The 20,883-nt window shown below is 37.0% G+C and overlaps 1 protein-coding gene across 1 annotated transcript; it reads left to right on the top strand.

Annotated features, from left to right (window-relative positions):
• Positions 1–14,554: 14,554 nt before the first annotated feature.
• Positions 14,555–20,672, top strand: LOC143146946 (protein spaetzle-like). The gene is made up of 6 exons (XM_076311707.1): positions 14,555–14,816; positions 17,781–17,988; positions 18,072–18,262; positions 18,416–18,472; positions 18,563–18,666; positions 18,770–20,672. The coding sequence occupies exons 1-6, from the start codon at positions 14,763–14,765 to the stop codon at positions 18,966–18,968; spliced, it is 813 nt and encodes a 270-aa protein (XP_076167822.1). The 5' UTR covers positions 14,555–14,762; the 3' UTR covers positions 18,969–20,672.
• Positions 20,673–20,883: the final 211 nt, after the last annotated feature.

Raw genomic sequence — 20,883 nt, 5'->3', positions numbered from 1 at the left:
AGCATCGTATTTAATATGAAATAAAAATAGAAATTAGGTCGATGGCCGAATGTTTCGTAGTTCGGTGTTGAGATCGTTGAATGTCGAAGAAAATTGTAACGAGCCGTTCAACAATTAATATTTAACGTAATTGTTAAATATGTAAATTTATTGAGAAATAAAGTTTTAATTCTATTCCATTATTAACCTACGCACAATCCTCGTGAATAATTCACTGTCGTGTTAAAGCGTGATATTGTTTAGAAACGTATCGATACTTTGCGACACTAATGCGTTTGGAGTCGGTTATCGATGTCTCCTGTATCGATCGAATGGAAACGCGATGAAATATCTTGGCGTGATAGTTTCCTTTGACACGATGCATCAAAATAGGTTTGACAAGCATGCGTTAGGAAAGTGCGAGAATATTTACGAACGTCCGTGATATGACGCTATGCAAAATATATTCCTTATTGTGTTTTGTAAGTTGATTGGGATGTACATGGTAATAGGAACAGACGATAGTAATGTAACTGTCAATATTACTGAGAGCACCGAAAACAATTTTATGTACTATAACAGTTTCAATAACACTACAGCGGAAGATACTACTGTAAGTACCAACAATACCTAACGATCTGCAGGCATTGCCATCGATGATCTATTTAACGAGTTATATCGATTACGACTTAAAAAAAATACTAACGAGGTATTGATAACCAATTGGCAATTGCTGCTAAAGTTAATGTCATACTTGCAATTTAATTGTTAGTATCACTAAGTAATGTTGTATATTATAGAATGTTAATTTTTATACTACGGGAACAGCGACAAAATTAGAAGAGGATAATTATTTGAAACGGAGAATGTTCCCAGCAAAGGATGAGAGGACAGATATTCCTCAAGAGGAATATACTAATTTATCTGCGATCCTTGAACAGTGGCGATACAAGAAAACTGTACAGAATAATAAGAATTCAGTGGAAGACAAATTGTACAAAAAAGATTTAGAATTAGTTTATATTGAAGAAACTTCATTTTCGTCGAAGAATAACATCCCTACCAGGGACAACGAAGTCAGTTATTCTTATCCTTATCCTTTCACAGATTATACACATTCCCATTACTGTTTCGATTATCCATCCCCAAGTACTTACAACAAACCATACCACCGACTTGTCCGGAATTTAAAGTCAATAACAACTAATTACGAAATCAATTTAAGACACCATCGTAGGAAATCAAAGAGAGCAAGAAGATCGTTAAACTTACTTTTTCGTGGCAAAAAGAGAAGATCGAATCGAAATATTTTAGCAAATCAAAATCTTACAGTGCAACTTTATTGGAACGATACCGTTTTATTGTCAAGGTTATTGAAGGTATCGTGTTCACAACAAAATGTAAGTACTATCAAATCCTCGTCACATTCCGTAAACAAAAATTCAGATCTTCATCAAATTTTACGATTAAAACCTATTACTAAGAGAACTACTTGTTCCATTAAAAAGAGGAAAAAAAGAAATATTAGAAAAGGAATCGAAAAAAAAGATGCTAGTTTATTCAATACCAATGCAAATGAAATGATCTCATATCTAGATACACGTCAGTTACTTGGTTTGACTAACACACCAATCATTGAATCTCAATTAACATATAATACCGGTTATCAGCGTGAAATAGATATTTTACAGACAACTTTAAGTTGGTTAGATCAAATAGATGGTACATCGAAGCAATGCAACACATTTGCAGAAGAGATGGATCTAATAACGTCCAAGGTTAAAGAAAATACCAAAACGACTATAGTTACTGACAGATTGCATGATAAGCAGTATGCAGAGTCTTATAAGAAAAAATCTTACAAATGTGAAGAAAAAACAACTGAATTAACACCTGCACGTTACGAATCTAATGATTATACCCTCCACGCCAACAAAGCAATTCAATTAAATGAGCCCCTCTTAATAACAATGAAAGAGGAACCAATGGCTCCAGTCGCATCAAATCTTATAACTGACATAATTGCAAAGGAGATCGACGCTGAAGAAACAACTACAACCGAGACTACTACTACAGAGGAAGTGTGGTGGCCAGCTCTATTAAGAAGATCACGGATTTCATTCATGCCTATTATCCTAAGCGCTGTAACTCTTAGATCTGCAATAGGGACTGGCACTAAACAAACAATAACATATGAGATTTCTACCGAATATGAATATTATGATGAGAGCAACACTATGAATGAATATGAATATGAGAAAGAAGAAACTACTGCCAAAATAACAACGGTAACGAAAACAACTGTTATCGAAACTACGGTCGCACATACTACAACTGTGATTGCTCCAAAAATTGATGCAGTTGAAATTACTGAAGTATTGTCGACATTTATTACAACAATGCAAACCCCAGAAATACTAACGGAATTTGAATATTATGATAAGAGCGACACTATGGATGAATATAAATATGAGGAAGAAGAAACTACTGCCAAAATAACAACGGTAACGAAAACAACTGTTACCGAAACTACGGTCGAACATACTGCAATTGTGATTGCTCCAAAAATTGATGCAGTTGTAATTACTGAAGTGTTGTCGACATTTATTACAACAATGCAAACCCCAGAAATACTAACGGAATTTGAATATTATGATGAGAGCAACACTATGAATGAATATGAATATGAGGAAGAAGAAACTACTGCCAAAATAACAACGGTAACGAAAACAACTGTTACCGAAACTACGGTCGAACATACTGCAATTGTGATTACTCCAAAAATTGATGCAGTTGTAATTACTGAAGTGTTGTCGACATTTATTACAACAACACAAACCCCAGAAATACTGATGGCTGTTACTTCATTGATGTCTACGACCATAAGCATTATTACTCATACATCTGTTATAGGGACTGGCACTGAACGAACAATAACATATGAGATTTCTACCGAATATGAATATTATGATGAGAGCGACACTATGGTTGAATATGAATATGAGGAAGAAGAAACTACTGCCAAACTAACAACGGTAACGAAACCAAGTGTCACCGAAACTACGGTCGAACATACTGCAATTGTGATTGCTCCAAAGACTGATGTGATCGCAATTACTAAAGAGTTGTCAACATTTATTACAATAACGCCACGCTCACAAATACTAAAACCAGTAACTCCATCCATTCTTGCTACAACTGCAATACGTATTAGCAGTGTGACAAAAACAACTGCTGAAGTTACGACTGAAGAAGTAACTACACCTGAGACTATTACTGCAGAAATAATGTCAACTGCAGAAGTAGTGAAAACATTAACTGCACTGATGCCTACATCCACATGCAAAATAAGTACTACTACAACTGAGATTGCCACTGAAAGAAGAACTAAATCCGAATATACCATGGTTGGGACTATAGCAACAGTGGCTGCCACAAAGAAAACAATTACAGCAACTGTTACAATGGCAACCGTAATGTTAGAAACATTGCAATTGACAACGGTGGAAATTCTAATGACAACGGCAGTCTTATTAAGAATGACAACAGAATCTACCGCTACCACGGTGGCAACACCTGCGAAAGAAATGGCAGTCATAACAAACGTGGTCTGGGAAACAATGGTCCCTGAAAGATCAATCGAAGATACTACGACTCAGGTTGCTCCGATAACTGAATCTGTGTCTCCTGCTGAAGAATTGTTTTTAACCATTGTAACAACGATAAAATCAGAAACACTGAGTACTGTAACTCCATTGATTCCTACTACAATAAGCATTGAAACTGCTACAACTGCCATAGAGATAAGAATTGGGGAAACAACATCTAAGACTATCACTGAAGAAACTACTACAATCGAAACTATCATTGTGGGACCCACTTTACCAGAAATTACCACTAAGGAAATAGCTTCAACAACAACAACGGCCACTGGCACAACAATCACATATACTACGACAGTTGTTTCACTGACGACTGAATCAGAGTATCCTACAGAAGAGTCGTCTACACCGATTACAACAATGATAAGCATTGAAGGAACAACAATAATTGAGATTACGACCGAAGAAATTACTACAATTGAAACTACGTTTGTACTATCTACTCCACCGCAAACAATCACTGAGGAAATACGGACAACAATAACGATCATGAAAACATCGATCACTGAAACAATAATCGAACATACTACGACTATCGTTGCTCCAACAACTGAATCAGAGTTTCCTACAGAAGAGTCGTCTACACCGATTACAACAACGACAAGCATTGAAGGAACAACAATATCTGAGGCTACCACCGAAGAAACTACTACAACTGAGATTACGTCTGTAGTAACCAGTCCATCAAAAATTATCACTACAAAAATAACGCCAATAACAACGTTTACGAAAATAATGGTCACTGAAACACTAAGTGAACACACTACAGATATAGGTACCCTGACAACTCAATCAATGTCTCCTATTGAAAAGTTTTCTACACCCATTATAACAATGTCAACGCCAGAAATATTGACAACTGCAATAACTTTGATTCCTAAGATCGCAAGCATTGTCACTGCTACGCTTACGACAGGGATTAGTATTGAAGAAACAACAATAGCTGTGGCTACACTTGAAGGAACTACTATAATTGCGACTACTACTACTACTACTACTACTACTAAAACAACACGTACACCAAAAGTATCGATAACGTTAACTTCATCCGAGTCTATAACTACAGAAGAAGGGTGCTGGCCAGCTCTAACAACGGCCAGCAAAAGTCCGCCGAAGATGCCTACAACTAAAGTGCGACATACGTTTGTATTCTTGCCAACATTGACAACCGAATCTACCATTCCAACAGTGACAGAAGTTACAAAAGAAATATCTATCAAAGCAATGACAGTCTCAGAAACAACTGTTATTGTAACTACATTCGAACATACTACAACTGTGGTTCAATCGGCAACTGAATCGACGACTACTTGTGAAGAGTTGTCTATACCCATTATACCAGTTCTGACGACAGAAATACTGACAACTATGACTCCATTCATTCCTAAGGCCACAAGCATTATAACTGCTACAATTACAACAGAGTTTATTATTGAGGAAACAACAATAGCTATGATTACTATTGAAGAAATAATAAAGCATGTGACCACCAAACATACTTACTATGTTGAGCCCAAGAGTGAGGATGATGTACAATTTGCGGAAGAACCTGATAAAGAATATGAGGAAGAAAAACATATCGAGGGATCTACCACCTCACGCTTCCCTACAACCGAAACCACCAGTTCAATGCTTGAAACCCCATCAGTGACAGTCGAGTCTACAACTGAGTACACCGTGGGTACTGAAACATTTCATGTTTCAGAATATGAAGAAGAAGACGAAGAAGAAGACGAAGAAGAAGGCCCAGAAGTGTTTCATGATTACGAGGAGGAAGTTAAAGTCGCCAAATCATTTGTTACAACCACCAGTACAATGCTTGAAACACAGTCAACGACAGTCGAGCACATAGCTAGGTCCCCCGTAGTAATAATTCAAGTAGGTATGACTCCAACCGTCTCAACAACCGAATCTACCAGTGTAATGCTTGAAACCCCGTCAGTGACAGTCGAGTCTACAACTGTGCCCATACCTACATTGAAAACGACTGTGTACACCATTGCTGCTACAAGTTTTCATGCTGTAAAATATGGAAAATACGGAGCAAACCCCCCTAAAGACATTTTTGCTATCGGGAAGAGAGTTAAAGTCACCAAATCATTTGTTACAACCACCAGTACAATGCTTGAAACAGAGTCAACGACAGTCGAGCACATAGCTACGTCCCCCGTAGTAATAATTCAAGTAGGTATGACTCCAACCGTCTCAACAACCGAATCTACCAGTGTAATGCTTGAAACCCCGTCAGTGACAGTCGAGTCTACAACTGTGCCCATACCTACATTGAAAACGACTGTGTACACCATTGCTGCTACAAGATTTCATACTGTAAAATATGGAAAATACGGAGCAAACCCCCCTAAAGACATTTTTGCTATCGGGAAGAGAGTTAAAGTCACCAAATCATTTGTTACAACCACCAGTACAATGCTTGAAACAGAGTCAACGACAGTCGAGCACATAGCTACGTCCCCCGTAGTAATAATTCAAGTAGATATGACTCCAACCGTCTCAACAACCGAATCTACCAGTGTAATGCTTGAAACCCCGTCAGTGACAGTCGAGTCTACAACTGTGCCCATACCTACATTGAAAACGACTGTGTACACCATTGCTGCTACAAGATTTCATACTGTAAAATATGGAAAATACGGAGCAAACCCCCCTAAAGACATTTTTGCTATCGGGAAGAGAGTTAAAGTCACCAAATCATTTGTTACAACCACCAGTACAATGCTTGAAACAGAGTCAACGACAGTCGAGCACATAGCTACGTCCCCCGTAGTAATAATTCAAGTAGGTATGACTCCAACCGTCTCAACAACCGAATCTACCAGTGTAATGCTTGAAACCCCGTCAGTGACAGTCGAGTCTACAACTGTGCCCATACCTACATTGAAAACGACTGTGTACACCATTGCTGCTACAAGATTTCATACTGTAAAATATGGAAAATACGGAGCAAACCCCCCTAAAGACATTTTTGCTATCGGGAAGAGAGTTAAAGTCACCAAATCATTTGTTACAACCACCAGTACAATGCTTGAAACACAGTCAACGACAGTCGAGCACATAGCTAGGTCCCCCGTAGTAATAATTCAAGTAGGTATGACTCCAACCGTCTCAACAACCGAATCTACCAGTGTGATGCTTGAAACACAGTCAACGACAGTCGAGCACATAGCTAGGTCCCCCGTAGTAATAATTCAAGTAAATATGACTCCAATCGTCTCAACAACCGAATCTACCAGTGTGATGCCTGAAACACAGTCAACGACAGTCGAGCACATAGCTAGATCCCCCGTAGTAATAATTCAAGTAGGTATGACTCCAACCGTCTCAACAACCGAATCTACCAGTGTGATGCTTGAAACACAGTCAACGACAGTCGAGCACATAGCTAGATCCCCTGTAGTAATAATTCAAGTAGGTATGACTCCAACCGTGTCAACAACCGAATCCACCAGTGTAATGCTTGAAACCTCGTCAGCGACAATCGAGTCTACAACTGCACCCATACCTACATTGAAATCGACCTTGGGTACCGAAACATTTCATGCTCCGGAATATGAAGAAGAATACGAAGAAGAAGAAGACGAAGAAGAAGGCCCTGATGTGTTTCATGATTACGAGGAGGAAGTTAATGTCACCAAAGCAATTAATATCACTACGACTACTCCTTCTAGCGAAAGTCCATCACCTACTACAGAATCTACGCTTACTCCTATCTTTATAACTACGGCATCAGTGGCAGTATTGGAGGAAGAAGTTAATGTCACCGAAGCGATTATTACCTTTACGAGTACTCTTTTTAGCGAAAGTCCATCACCTACTACAGAATCTACGCTTACTCCTATCTTTATAACTACGGCATCAGTGGCAGTATTGGAGGAAGAAGTTAATGTCACCGAAGCGATTATTACCTTTACGAGTACTCTTTTTAGCGAAAGTCCATCACCTACTACAGAATCTACGCTTACTCCTATCTTTATAACTACGGCATCAGTGGCAGTATTGGAGGAAGAAGTTAATGTCACCGAAGCGATTATTACCTTTACGAGTACTCTTTTTAGCGAAAGTCCATCACCTACTACAGAATCTACGCTTACTCCTATCTTTATAACTACGGCATCAGTGGCAGTATTGGAGAAAGAAGTTAATGTCACCGAAGCGATTATTACCTTTACGAGTACTCTTTTTAGCGAAAGTCCATCACCTACTACAGAATCTACGCTTACTCCTATCTTTATAACTACGGCATCAGTGGCAGTATTGGAGGAAGAAGTTAATGTCACCGAAGCGATTATTACCTTTACGAGTACTCTTTTTAGCGAAAGTCCATCACCTACTACAGAATCTACGCTTACTCCTATCTTTATAACTACGGCATCAGTGGCAGTATTGGAGGAAGAAGTTAATGTCACTGAAGCGATTATTACCTTTACGAGTACTCTTTTTAGCGAAAGTCCATCACCTACTACAGAATCTACGTTTACCTCTATGAATATAACTACGGTATCGTTGGCAGTTTTAGAGACTACAGTAACTGCCGAAGCAACAGTTTCGTCAAAGACAGCAGGACGTACTTCTCCATTCTTTATTACCAAAGTATCGAAGGAAACTATAGAAACGTTGTCTACGATTGAGTCTACAATAGAACTTGCAACTGTAAGTACGGAAAGTGTGTACACCGAGGAGACCGAAACATTTCATGCTCCAGAATATGAAGAAGACTATGAAGAAGAATACGAAGAAGAAGGCCCTGATGTGTTTCATGATTACGAGGAGGAAGTTAATGTCACCAAAGCAATTAATATCACTACGACTACTCCTTCTAGCGAAAGTCCATCACCTACTACAGAATCTACGCTTACTCCTATCTTTATAACTACGGCATCAGTGGCAGTATTGGAGGAAGAAGTTAATGTCACCGAAGCGATTATTACCTTTACGAGTACTCTTTTTAGCGAAAGTCCATCATCTACTACAGAATCTACGCTTACTCCTATCTTTATAACTACGGCATCAGTGGCAGTATTGGAGGAAGAAGTTAATGTCACGGAAGCGATTATTACCTTTACGAGTACTCTTTTTAGCGAAAGTCCATCACCTACTACAGAATTTACGCTTACATCTAAAAATATAACTACGGCTTCATTGCCAGTGTTAGAGGAAGAAGTTAATGTCACCGAAGCAATTATTACAACTACGAGTACTCTTTCTAGCGAAAGTCCATCACCTACTACAGAATTTACGCTTACATCTACAAATATAACTACGGCTTCATTGCCAGTGTTAGAGGAAGAAGTTAATGTCACCGAAGTAATTATTACCACTACGAGTACTCTTCCTAGCGGAAGCCCATCACCTACTACAGAATTTACGCTTACATCTACAAATATAACTACGGCTTCATTGCCAGTGTTAGAGGAAGAAGTTAATGTCACCGAAGCAATTATTACCACTACGAGTACTCTTTCTAGCGAAAGTCCATCACTTACTACAGAATCTACGTTTACCTCTATGAATATAACTACGGTATCATTGGCAGTTTTAGTGACTACAGTAACTGCCGAAGCAACAGTTCCGTCAAAGACAACAAGACGTACTTCTCCATTCATTACCACCGAAGTATCGAACGAAACTATACAAACTTTGTCTACGATTGAGTCTACAATAGAACTTGCAACTGTAAGTACGGAAAGTGTGTACACCGAGGAGACCGAAACATTTCATGCTCCAGAATATGAAGAAGACTATGAAGAAGAACACGAAGAAGAAGGCCCTGATGTGTTTCATGATTACGAGGAGGAAGTTAATGTCACCAAAGCAATTAATATCACTACGATTGCTCCTTCTAGCGAAAGCCAATTGCCTACTACAGAATTTACGCTTACATCTACAAATATAACTACGGCTTCATTGCCAGTGTTAGAGGAAGAAGTTAATGTCACCGAAGCAATTATTACCACTACGAGTACTCTTTCTAGCGGAAGCCCATCACCTACTACAGAATTTACGCTTACATCTACAAATATAACTACGGCTTCATTGCCAGTGTTAGAGGAAGAAGTTAATGTCACCGAAGCAATTATTACCGCTACGAGTACTCTTTCTAGCAAAAGTCCATCACTTACTACAGAATCTACGTTTACCTCTATGAATATAACTACGGTATCGTTGGCAGTTTTAGAGACTACAGTAACTGCCGAAGCAACAGTTTCGTCAAAGACAGCAGGACGTACTTCTCCATTCTTTATTACCAAAGTATCGAAGGAAACTATACAAACTTTGTCTACGAATGAGTCTACAATAGAATTTGCAACTGTAAGTACGGAAAGTGTGTACACCGAGGAGACCGAAACATTTCATGCTCCAGAATATGAAGAAGAAAAAGAAGAAGACGAAGAAGAAGGCCCTGATGTGTTTCATGATTACGGGGAGGAAGTTAATGTCACCAAAGCAATTAATATCACTACGACTACTCCTTCTAGCGAAAGTCCATCACCTACTACAGAATCTACGTTTACTCCTATCTTTATAACTACGGCATCAGTGGCAGTACTGGAGGAAGAAGTTAATGTCACCGAAGCGATTATTACCACTACGAGTACTCTTTCTAGCGAAAGTCCATCACCTACTACAGAATCTACGCTTACCTCTAGGAGTATAACTACAGCATCATTGGCAATGTTAGAGGAAGAAGTTAATGTCACCAAAGCAATTATTACCACTACGAGTACTCTTTCTAGCGAAAGTCCATCACCTACTACAGAATCTACGCTTACCTCTAGGAGTATAACTACAGCATCATTGGCAATGTTAGAGGAAGAAGTTAATGTCACCAAAGCAATTATTATCACCACGAGTACTGTTTCTAGCGAAAGTCCATCATCTACTACAGAATCTATGCTTACATATACTAGTATAACTACTGTATCATTGGCAGTTTTAGAGACTATTTTTACCGAACCTGTGGTAAACGTTACATACACTACAGAAGGTTATGCTGAAACGGAAACAATTTATGACTCTAAATATAGTAAAGAATGGAAAGACGCGTACGATGAAGAACCAGAGGAAAAAGATGATGAAGAACGTACCGATGAATGGTACGATTATTCGGAGAAACATATCACGTCTACTGTAAAAGAAGTTGAGGTGTCAATCGTAACAACCGTTACGATTACTAAAGAGACTCCATCATCGTGGTCGGAAGAAATAGAAACAACATCAACTATTACAAGGGGAACAGCAGTTTCGGAATATGAAGCAGAAGAAGAAACTGGTTTTACAACTGTAGTGTATACCTTGGCATCTACGTCTGAATTTACGACAGAATCCTTACCATTGGATTACCTTGATCATACAAATGCAACTGAAGTTAGCTTAGAAATGAATAGGACAGAAATGACACAAATGGTTACATTATCTTCTACGGTATTAGAGCGTATTGTTACAAAAAATATCACAGAATTACCAATCGAGGGCAAATTAACTACTCACGCATTGAAGAGGACAACGGACAAAACTCGACTGAAAAATTGTTACTTAAGATTGAGGCAGGAATTACTTCGAAGGCTTCGCGACTTGAAAGAAGTCGAGAGGAATTTACGCAAGGAAGAAGAAGAGCAGGATAGGGAAGAAAAGAAATGGAAAGAGGAGAAAGAAATTCGAAAGAAACAAATGTTCGAAGGAATCACTCCTACAAGAAAAATGAAATCTTCCACAAAATGGCCAACGGTCACACACGAATCGAAAACTTCGCTCACACCCGCAATCTCTAAAACGATCACAGGCAGTTCTACGATTTTAACGGATGAAATTCTCGAAGAAGAAGTCAAAAGATTAGAGGAGGAGATTGACGCGAAAGAGAAAGAATTAAAGGAGAGAGAAGAGAACTTACTGAAAAGGAAAAGAAATCTTGAAAGAGATAAATTAGAATTCGTGAAAGAATTGAAGCAAATCGTAGGAACAACGCATAGTAAAATGAGAACTGGAACAACACGAACAACACGAACAACACGAATAACACGAACAACACGAACAACACGAATAACACGAACAACACGAACAACACGAACAACACGAACAACACGAACAACACGAACAACACGAACAACACCATCTATCACGCAACAACCTCCCACGGAAAGAACAGCAATAGACATTCGAGAACAAATGGCTGTAGGCGGTGTAACAGCAACGAAAAAGTTAGAAGTAGGAAGAGTTCTTACTACGAGGATTTGTTTGAACGTTTTGAAGAGCAAATCTCTGGAAGAAAACAAACATAATTTGAGGTCTGGGAAAGTTTGTATGTCGTATTTTCCGATCAAACAGGGGATGCTAAAAGATTCGGATGAAAAGAGTGTGAAAATTGACAAATTTCAGCTGAAAAAACACGAATGGAAGGAAGGCGAATCTACGAAAACACATAGCACTACTCACACAAAAACGGTAACAAAGTTTGCTAATGCGACTAGCAAAAGAAGCTCGCCGTCTAACGACGGAAAAGCTCGATTTAAACGAAACAACATTTATCAACATCGCGATCGTGAATGGAAAGGAAACATCGTCGATTCTAAATTCCATAACATTGTAAAAAGGATAAATACGCCCGCTGATCGAGAAATAGATGCAGGAGTCCATTTAACGGATGAAACATCGATGTTGAACATTGATGACGTCGATGACGAAAGATTTATTGTTGAAAATGATGAAGCGCGAAATAACGAAGCGGACAAATACAATTACAAAGAATACATCAAAGGTTATTTCAAGGATGAAGGGAACGTTTTGCCGCGACCGATGAGAAGTACAATATCGATCGAACGTACTTTAACAATCGGCGAGACTCCTTGGAAGATTTCTAGAAGAGGAAATGAACTCTTCGCAAAGAAAGAGTTTTACACATCGAACGCGCTATGTCCTGAATACGATCAGAACGGAGAAGCTTGTCTGGTGGAAGAGATTACATCGAGCGGGGATAATTCATTAACGGACCCCTCATCTGACATTAATGAAATCGAATTAGTTTCGGAGCTCAACGACGACGAAGTGCAGAAAGATTCCATCGCTTCGAATTACAAGGTGCGAAGTGCGAATAGGGAGGGCGATGAAAACGATGGAAACAAAGAATCGCAAGCCAGACCCAAAAGAATGAAAGGTTTTACATTCACCGTTTAATTGTTCATTTTACTTTAACATTCTTTCTCAAATACGAACCGTACCATTGAGAAGTAACATTATTAAGCACTGTATAACTATTATAATACTCTTAAGGTATAATTGGTGTCCTTGTTAACGTTGAAGTTGTTAATTCCTTATCGGGGTGCAAAGAGTCAAAGTGTCAAAGTAATTCTCGTACTTTCCCTGCACGGTTTAACTGCACTTTGTAGAAGTAAATTTTTACGCTAGTACACGGCACACCGTGGTGTCGGAGCATTAAATATATTACAAGATTATCGAAACTATCTCTTACACGGAGTCACGCTGAAGTGACTTCTTTCTCAAATATATTATCGTATACACGTACTGGCACGCGCACGCACAAATGGGATACCATCTTGATCTGCTTTTTTCACACGTATTGAAACAAATTAGATTCGTTGTAATTTCGGAATAAAAAAATTTGTTTCAGATAGAGCCAGAAGTAGAACAACTCCTGGCCCAGAATGGCCAACCGAACCAATTACCCGGTACCACATAGGTGGTACTAGGTCTTGGTCGGTGGTATTATCCGGAGCTGAACATCTAAACCAATTAAAAATCGATAACAGAGATCACAAGGATCAACATGCAAAAGTCCAGGAGGAACAACACTCGGGTCCAAAAGTCGAGGGGGACCAACACTGGGCTTCGCCAGTCAGGCGAACAACTTGCTACAATGTTGTTTCTGCCAATAAAAAAGGTTGAGAAATTAGAAACGAATAATCCAGTGGGAGACTACAGTATGGAAACGTTGCCCGATGAATTCAAATGATTCGTAGAGAAGCATATTCTGGTCAAAGATAAATACACGCATAAAACAAAGAGGAACGTATAATTATCATTGTAAAAATTATAATGTAACAAAGAAGGTATACTCTATTCTTTTTCTAGACAGCTTTTTATGGAAAAGTATTTACAAAATTTATGAACACAGTTAATGGGGAATGTGACGTAAGTTGACGAAACAGCAGTGAGATACGACACGATGTAAAAATTGTACATATGTAGATATCTAAAATTATATATGAATAAACTCGCTTGGAAAAAAAATTTTTATTCGGATGTTTTTAATCCGCTAATTACATCCATTTCAGCTTAGAATGTTATCGTTGCTCTTAATCTGTATTAGTGATTCTTCCACGGTGTTTCTCGTAACCGCGGTCTCTTTAACAGGAAACCGAGTGTGGTCTCTAAACACCGATAAGTTTATCTTACACGCAATAATGTATTTTTAATTAAATAGTTTCCAGGACGTAATTCATTTTGGACTTACATAAAGAAATCGTTGATGAATTAAAAGAAAAAGAATACCCACTTAAATCGGTAAAAAGAAACTTCTTAATGAACTATCCAATTTCCTTGTATTGTAAAATTTTAAATGGAAAATGTTTACATCGTTACTAAAATAATGTTAAAAAAAAGAAACACGTAATTAGTTTTATGTAATTTATATTATTAGTGTTACAAACTCTTAAAATTTTCTAATTATTTTCATTTTTTCTTTTTTTTTTTTTAAGATTTCACGATTTGCTGCGTTATCCTGTACGCTTTACAAAATTGATATACTTCTCTACGATGAAGTGGCACTCCTGGAAGTAGATTTCAATATCAAGAATCAAGACAATGGAGCGGATGTTGTCGATAGCGAGACTCGAGGCGACGTCGGTCTCGAAAAACGCAGGATCAGTCGACGAAAACTCGTCCATGCCATCAGTTTCGTGTCCCTCTCGTGACCACTTCTGTAGATGTTCGGTCGAAGCAACAATACTTTAGAGAGTAACAACAGTTGCCAAAAAACAAAAGTGACTAATATTTCAAAGCAAAGTTGAAATATTTAATAGACCTCAAATTTAATCTTCCATCAAGACCGTCGATCTCAGGGGAATAGAAAAACTATACTATTGATATAAAATGAATGGAGAAGGGAACATGATCGTTATATTGAAAATTGGAATTTTTCTCTTGGTAAGTTCAACAAAATTTTTATCGAACGAGTAACGTGAAAGGCGATAAATTAAACGTGTTACTCGTGTCAACGAGAGAAATCCTGTATTTTATGAAAGTTTTCGTAAAAGTTTTAACGGAATTTCAAAACTTCGGTCGTTATAATTGTTCTCCAAAATATATATATATATATTTTTTTAAATCGATAGTACTTTGAACAATTTTCAAGCCAGCGAATAAAAAAGGAAGTAACGGAAAAAGCACAGTGTATGCTTTATATCCGCTCCATTGTCTTGATTCTTGATATTGAAATCTACTTCCAGGAGTGCCACTTCATCGTAGAGAAGTATATCAATTTTGAATTGTTACCGATCTTACAATTCTAACAAAAGGCGATCATAGGTCATTTATCGATTAGGTTAATTATAAGTCTGGTTCGCGAAGCAACATAGTGACGAGGAAGGCCACTCCTAAAACTCAAACTAAGAACTACCTTTGCAACTGACTGAGCTCAGGTCACCGGTTTATCGAAAGTCTCAAAGCAAGTGTCAGTCTTTGATTACAGAGGAGTTTGACCTTTCCTCGTGCTGACTATCAAGAAGATTAGATACGGTTTCAATTCAAAATAATTGTTATACGTTTATTTCCTTTTTTTATTTTCACACTGTACTTTTACCTTCAATATGAAAAACTTGCATGACGTAACAATTTTTTAAACACAGAAAGGGGAATGAAAAGATTGTATTTGAAAGTGATTAAACGTTTTAAAAGGGGTTAGTCGTTACACAAAGGCATATGAACGATGTCCAAATAATTATTTCTGCCTCGGACAAAATCGTTAATTTTTTAAATAATTTCAAAAATGTTACACAATCATTATTCAAAAATAATAAATTGAGTAGACAAGATCGAGTTCTTTTTTAGTTGAAAGTGTATTATCGTGCCCCTATGTTCAAGTATAAATATACAGTTCCATTAATTTATACACGTCTATTTACAGTAATCAATAAACAAGGTGCGTCACGCGATTCAGATAACTCGTTTGTCTTATTAATGATAGAAAAAAGTGGTGAAGAAAAAGATTAAATGAATTCTTCTTTCAGATGAAAATATCTCATTACTATAATTTTTTTTAGAAAAATCACTATCCTACGCATGAAGTATTTTAGGAAAGTATTCGAGATATTAATACTTCGTGAGAAACGGCACTTTCCCCTATCATGTTTCACATAGAATAACGAGAAGAATCGTTTTTCTAAAAATAAAAATTTATAGTTTTATTTTTTAAAAAGTGAAAATGTATTAAACTTTTCCAATCGAAAATTAATAATAACAATATACTTTGTTAACAAATTTAACAACAAATTGCCTACGAAGAAATAGTCATAAATACAGAAATTATTATTAAACCAAAAAAAAAAGGGATTTTTTACTTCAAAGAATTTACTAATGTGTATAAGACTTTACTAATGTGGTAAAGATGTTTCTAACTGTATCAAATAAAATATTTCTTTTTTCTTATATCGATAAAACAAGGTACAATAAGTATTCGTTATTTGCGTGTCGAACAAACCCGTTAGTTGCGCGCTAGTTATCTTTGCCACTTCTTGGAATTGGCTTGAACGTGCGATTTGCCAGATCACCTGTACCCTTGGATTATGTCGAAGTCACGTAAAATTTAATTTTTCTAAGTTCTATATTATCTCCACGAAGACATTTTAATAAATTTGCAAAATCTTCCTGATAAGAATGAGTCCGAACACAAACTTAATCAAACTAATTTTAATTAAATAGGAACTTACTTTACGATCGCAATATTTTATACAGACCTAATGGAATATGATTAATGACGATCTTCTTAAAAGGTAGGATTTTATTCGCAAACTTAGAATTATTGTAATATTTACCTCCTTTATTTTATTTTTAGAGAAATATCTGTCTATTCTCTTTTTCAAATTGGTGGTCGAGTATTATTTTCAACAGATTTATTCCTAGGTGTCAATAAAATGTGGCAAAAAGATAACGATCGAGACTAATAACACGAACCATTTCACAAATAAATTTATTATACCTTTGAAACCTGCATAAGATTTATAAATATCATAAAAAAATATTACAACGATAGCATTATTATCCAACTGAAATTAGCCTGATTGAGAAGATGCTTGGACGCAGATGCTTCTATCGCATAAATATTTCCAGTGCGTTAAAAATCCTTAACGGAAATAAGGATTTTTCTTAAATTTGATTGTAATTGCTTCTTGAATCGTTTCCTTTCTTCTAAGGATGATCCTAAACTTGCGTATCGAAATATAAAATACAGAAGTTAAAGATTAAGCTTGTTAAAATTGTTTTCCATTATTACGCTTACAAACTTCACCATCGATTACGATCGAGTAAAAGTTATAAAAATTTCATTTTTAATCGATCGTAAGAACGACTCATCGTCCGCTAGTGACGTGCACAGATAGCTGGTGAGATTCGTTTTTTTTTTTTACTCGCTTTCATGTTCTGTCGCTGCCATCCGTCGGTGATAGGGTCAGTTCCTGGCATCAGCTGAGTCCAGGCAATTCCTCGGAGAGAAACTCGTCACGGATTCGATAATTGCGTGTGACCGAACTCGAACCGCACATGATTAACGAGTTCTTACTATGTTTCGTACGTCACGTACATTTCTTAGAAAATGTCAGCAACTTGTACACGTTTCTCCTCTATTATCTACATCCCCGTGTACACTATCATTCGACCGAAATGAAAACGTACAGCCTCGTTTAGAAATTTGAAGATGAAGTTCATATATTACAAAAAAGGCCGTTACAAAATATTTTTTGGTACATAAAATCCGCGTGAAAAAGTTCACATTATCAATTCAAACAAAGTATAAAACGCTAAATATGGTATGCTCCGTTAGCAACGATGGCATAGTTTCTTTTTTAAAATTCGGAGATCGAAAACGTTTCAACGACAATGCACACTTTTTTTCAGATTCTGAATAATGTGCAGAGTAATTCACAACAATGGTACAAGCAAACTTATCGAAATTACTTCAATTACGGAAGTTTCGACAACCAATCTCCGATGCTCCACAACAGCACCGAGGCCAGGAGTCCTCTAAGAATTGCTTGGAGATGGCCTTTCAACCAGCAAAACACGATAAAAGTAACGCGATATCCAGCGAGCAATACTCAGGAAGGTGATCTCTCGTTCTATCGCCCAACGGATGTTCGATCTGCGCCGGCAAAAGAAACATGCGATATACGATTTAACATTTTCCAGAAAACGACATGTCGCCGAACGACAAGTTCATATTTCCAGACACGGAAATTAAATCGGATAAACCTAAAATTGGTCCGGTGCCTTCTTGCGGCGGGAAAACATATTGCGAAGACGTGTCGAATTACCCCATGGATTTGTTGAACGATGTGATCAAGAATCGGAATCTTCAAAATTACGAGAGCATCGACGCGGTTAGTCTCTTCTTTAATAAATTCTTGCCAGGTAGAAAATAATTTCGTTTCATAATTATTGTATCGACGTTTTACACAAATTCTACCGCGGTATTGATTTTCCTGCGTTTAAACAACACGAACGTTTTATCTTTCTTTTTGTTTCTTTTTTAGATGGACATCAGTTACAGAATAGACGCCAGTCTTACGGAGTCACTGTGCCAGGCCAATGTAAGTTCAATTTTTTCGTTTGCTCCTCGATTATTTTCAGGATCAAGATTTCGTGGAATTTCTAATTGTTTTCCAATCGTTGTTAATCAGGAGCAAATCATATACCCGAAGACGGCCGAAAATATGGATAAACAATGGTTATTCATCGTTAATCATCCTAATTTTACGCAAGGAGTACGGATAGAAACTTGCACGTAAGCGAAGAGTTATACGACAGTGTTGATAAGCACGAACTTTTTCCCGAGATTGTTGAATACATTTTCATCCGTTGTTTCTTCTTTTGTGCTGACTTTTCAGGAAAGTGGGCGAAGGGTGCAACTTGGTTACCGGATTTGCCGAAGGTTACGTTACCTCCTGCGAGCAGAAATACATTTATCGTCAGCTGGCAGCGATCGTTGAGGATGGCTCGATTAGTCATGAACTCTTTCGGTTTCCAGCTAGTTGCTGTTGTGGTGTACGATTCGTTGGTACCTCGTTACGGGGCAGAACCGTTTGATCCGTCGATTCTCGAATTATTCAAAATATCGTAAACACGAACTAATCATACAAATTTCACTTAAAGTTAAATCCAATATTCTTATCTTTATATAATTTTGCTTGAACAGAGTAGTTAAGAGACATTGCTTTTAATGTATTTTCTATTTCTTCACAACGATAACGACGATGCAACCTGTAAAATTAACAAGATATAGAACTTACTACGATTCAAGGTATAGCAGTTCTCCTGGACTGCAGTGTTCATTTTTGTTATACAGAAAGGGAAAAATTGGAACGTTGCGAAACACTTTGTTACGATACAAAGGTGACTGTAGCTGGGAATTGGAAAGTTGATTTTTAAATTAAAAAAAATAATACCTCGTGTAAAAGATGTCTAGACAATGTAGAGTAATTTTTGTTTAATTCGCATCAACTTCTCAGCTCGGTATCGTACATAGCGGTCCCTTGTGTGCACACATAGATTGGTACGAGCTAAGGGAAAAATGGTTCAAGTCACGCGACCTTTCCTCATTCTCGACTCATATACATCGCAATTTCACGCGTTGAAGTTTCAACGGCTGTGTGACATACTTACTTGCGCAGAATCATTATCACACGTAATCTGCGTGCTGGGAGATGCGTATATCGTTATGAAATAACAATGTTCTATTAATAGCTTCACGATTGTACATTTAGTATTTATAATAGATTATCGATGAAATCATTAAATTATAATTTATTAAGTATGTATCATTTGCCCTATGAGAACGTTCTATCAATACGTAGTTTAAAATAGGTCATTGGTCCCAGGATTAAAGTATTGTATATTGAACTCGTAACATTCAGACATATGTAACCAATGTTTGACATTTTCTATATGCATGACGTGTATAAATATATTACACATAGTTAATACATCGAAATATTTGCACAAAATTCTCTGGAGTATGGGGAATAAAATTTATTCTTTGAATTGTCAACATATTCTAAACTTGAAGTGTGGAATTATGAATAGAGCATTGCCATTTCATAGCGTTTCGTGCGATGTGCACATAGATTAGTGGCAATTAGATTAAATATTTCGATACCTTACCGTCTATTTGCCTCTAACAATAAGATGGAACAAATCCGTGTCGTATATTTTATTTTCATTTTCATATGTGTTTAGTTTAGTAACTTAAGCTAACGGTATTAACATTACTCAAAATTGTATAATTATTTAGATTTATATACGATAAGCGCTTTACAGAAGTTTCGTAAGCTCGAAATCTGAAAAATATGAACATTCCCTGTTTTTCGCCGAATAGTTTTCATTCTTTATCGGATCGTGGATCTTTCGAGTGAAGGTCGTCATTGTAAGTTCAAGTGTTTCTACTTTTATTATTTCATTACCAGAAACAAAACGTGTGCATAATTACAATATTTACAGTTGCATTAACATTTCGAATAGCAAATGATTATTATATTTTAATTTTGAAAATACACGCATCGAAATGATCGGGTATACGTTTTAACGCCCGATCTATTATTTTCAAGGAGTAAATAACACGTGCAATGGCACCTGTCAATATACGTATGTATGTTTATCGAATACGTAATATAAAGCTGTTTCACGGGGAACAACTCTGTAATCGAACAATATTTGTAGAAAAAGTACGAAAGAAACTAAAACACTAATTCAAAACATGAATATTCTTAGTAATTGAATAAATCTTATTTATGGAAAACAGCTAAGTTTTCGTTCTTAAAATTTTACACATTGGTCACGTGCTAACGTGAAATTCTCGGCGAGATGTTCGTAACTTTTAATACATGGTGAAACGTATCAGTCAATAAGTAAACTAAACAGCGTTAAAATTACGGTGTTGCTTAAAGATTAAATTACAAAGGTTTCGTCGACAATCCACTAATGCGCTCCAATCCCACGGTAGCGC

This window comes from Ptiloglossa arizonensis, chromosome 5 (genome assembly GCF_051014685.1).
Source record: "Ptiloglossa arizonensis isolate GNS036 chromosome 5, iyPtiAriz1_principal, whole genome shotgun sequence".
Lineage (NCBI taxonomy): Eukaryota > Metazoa > Arthropoda > Insecta > Hymenoptera > Colletidae > Ptiloglossa > Ptiloglossa arizonensis.
This window is presented reverse-complemented; position numbering and strand designations above follow the sequence as displayed.

What these genes read in the sequence shown, in the direction of transcription:
- LOC143146946 (XM_076311707.1), top strand. Translation starts at nt 14,763, where the DNA reads ATGAATGGAGAAGGGAACATGATCGTTATATTGAAAATTGGAATTTTT. An exon ending in AGCGAGCAATACTCAGGAAG is followed by an intron (nt 17,989 to 18,071) that starts GTGATCTCTCGT and finishes AACATTTTCCAG; the next exon opens with AAAACGACATGTCGCCGAAC. An exon ending in GTACGGATAGAAACTTGCAC is followed by an intron (nt 18,667 to 18,769) that starts GTAAGCGAAGAG and finishes CTGACTTTTCAG; the next exon opens with GAAAGTGGGCGAAGGGTGCA.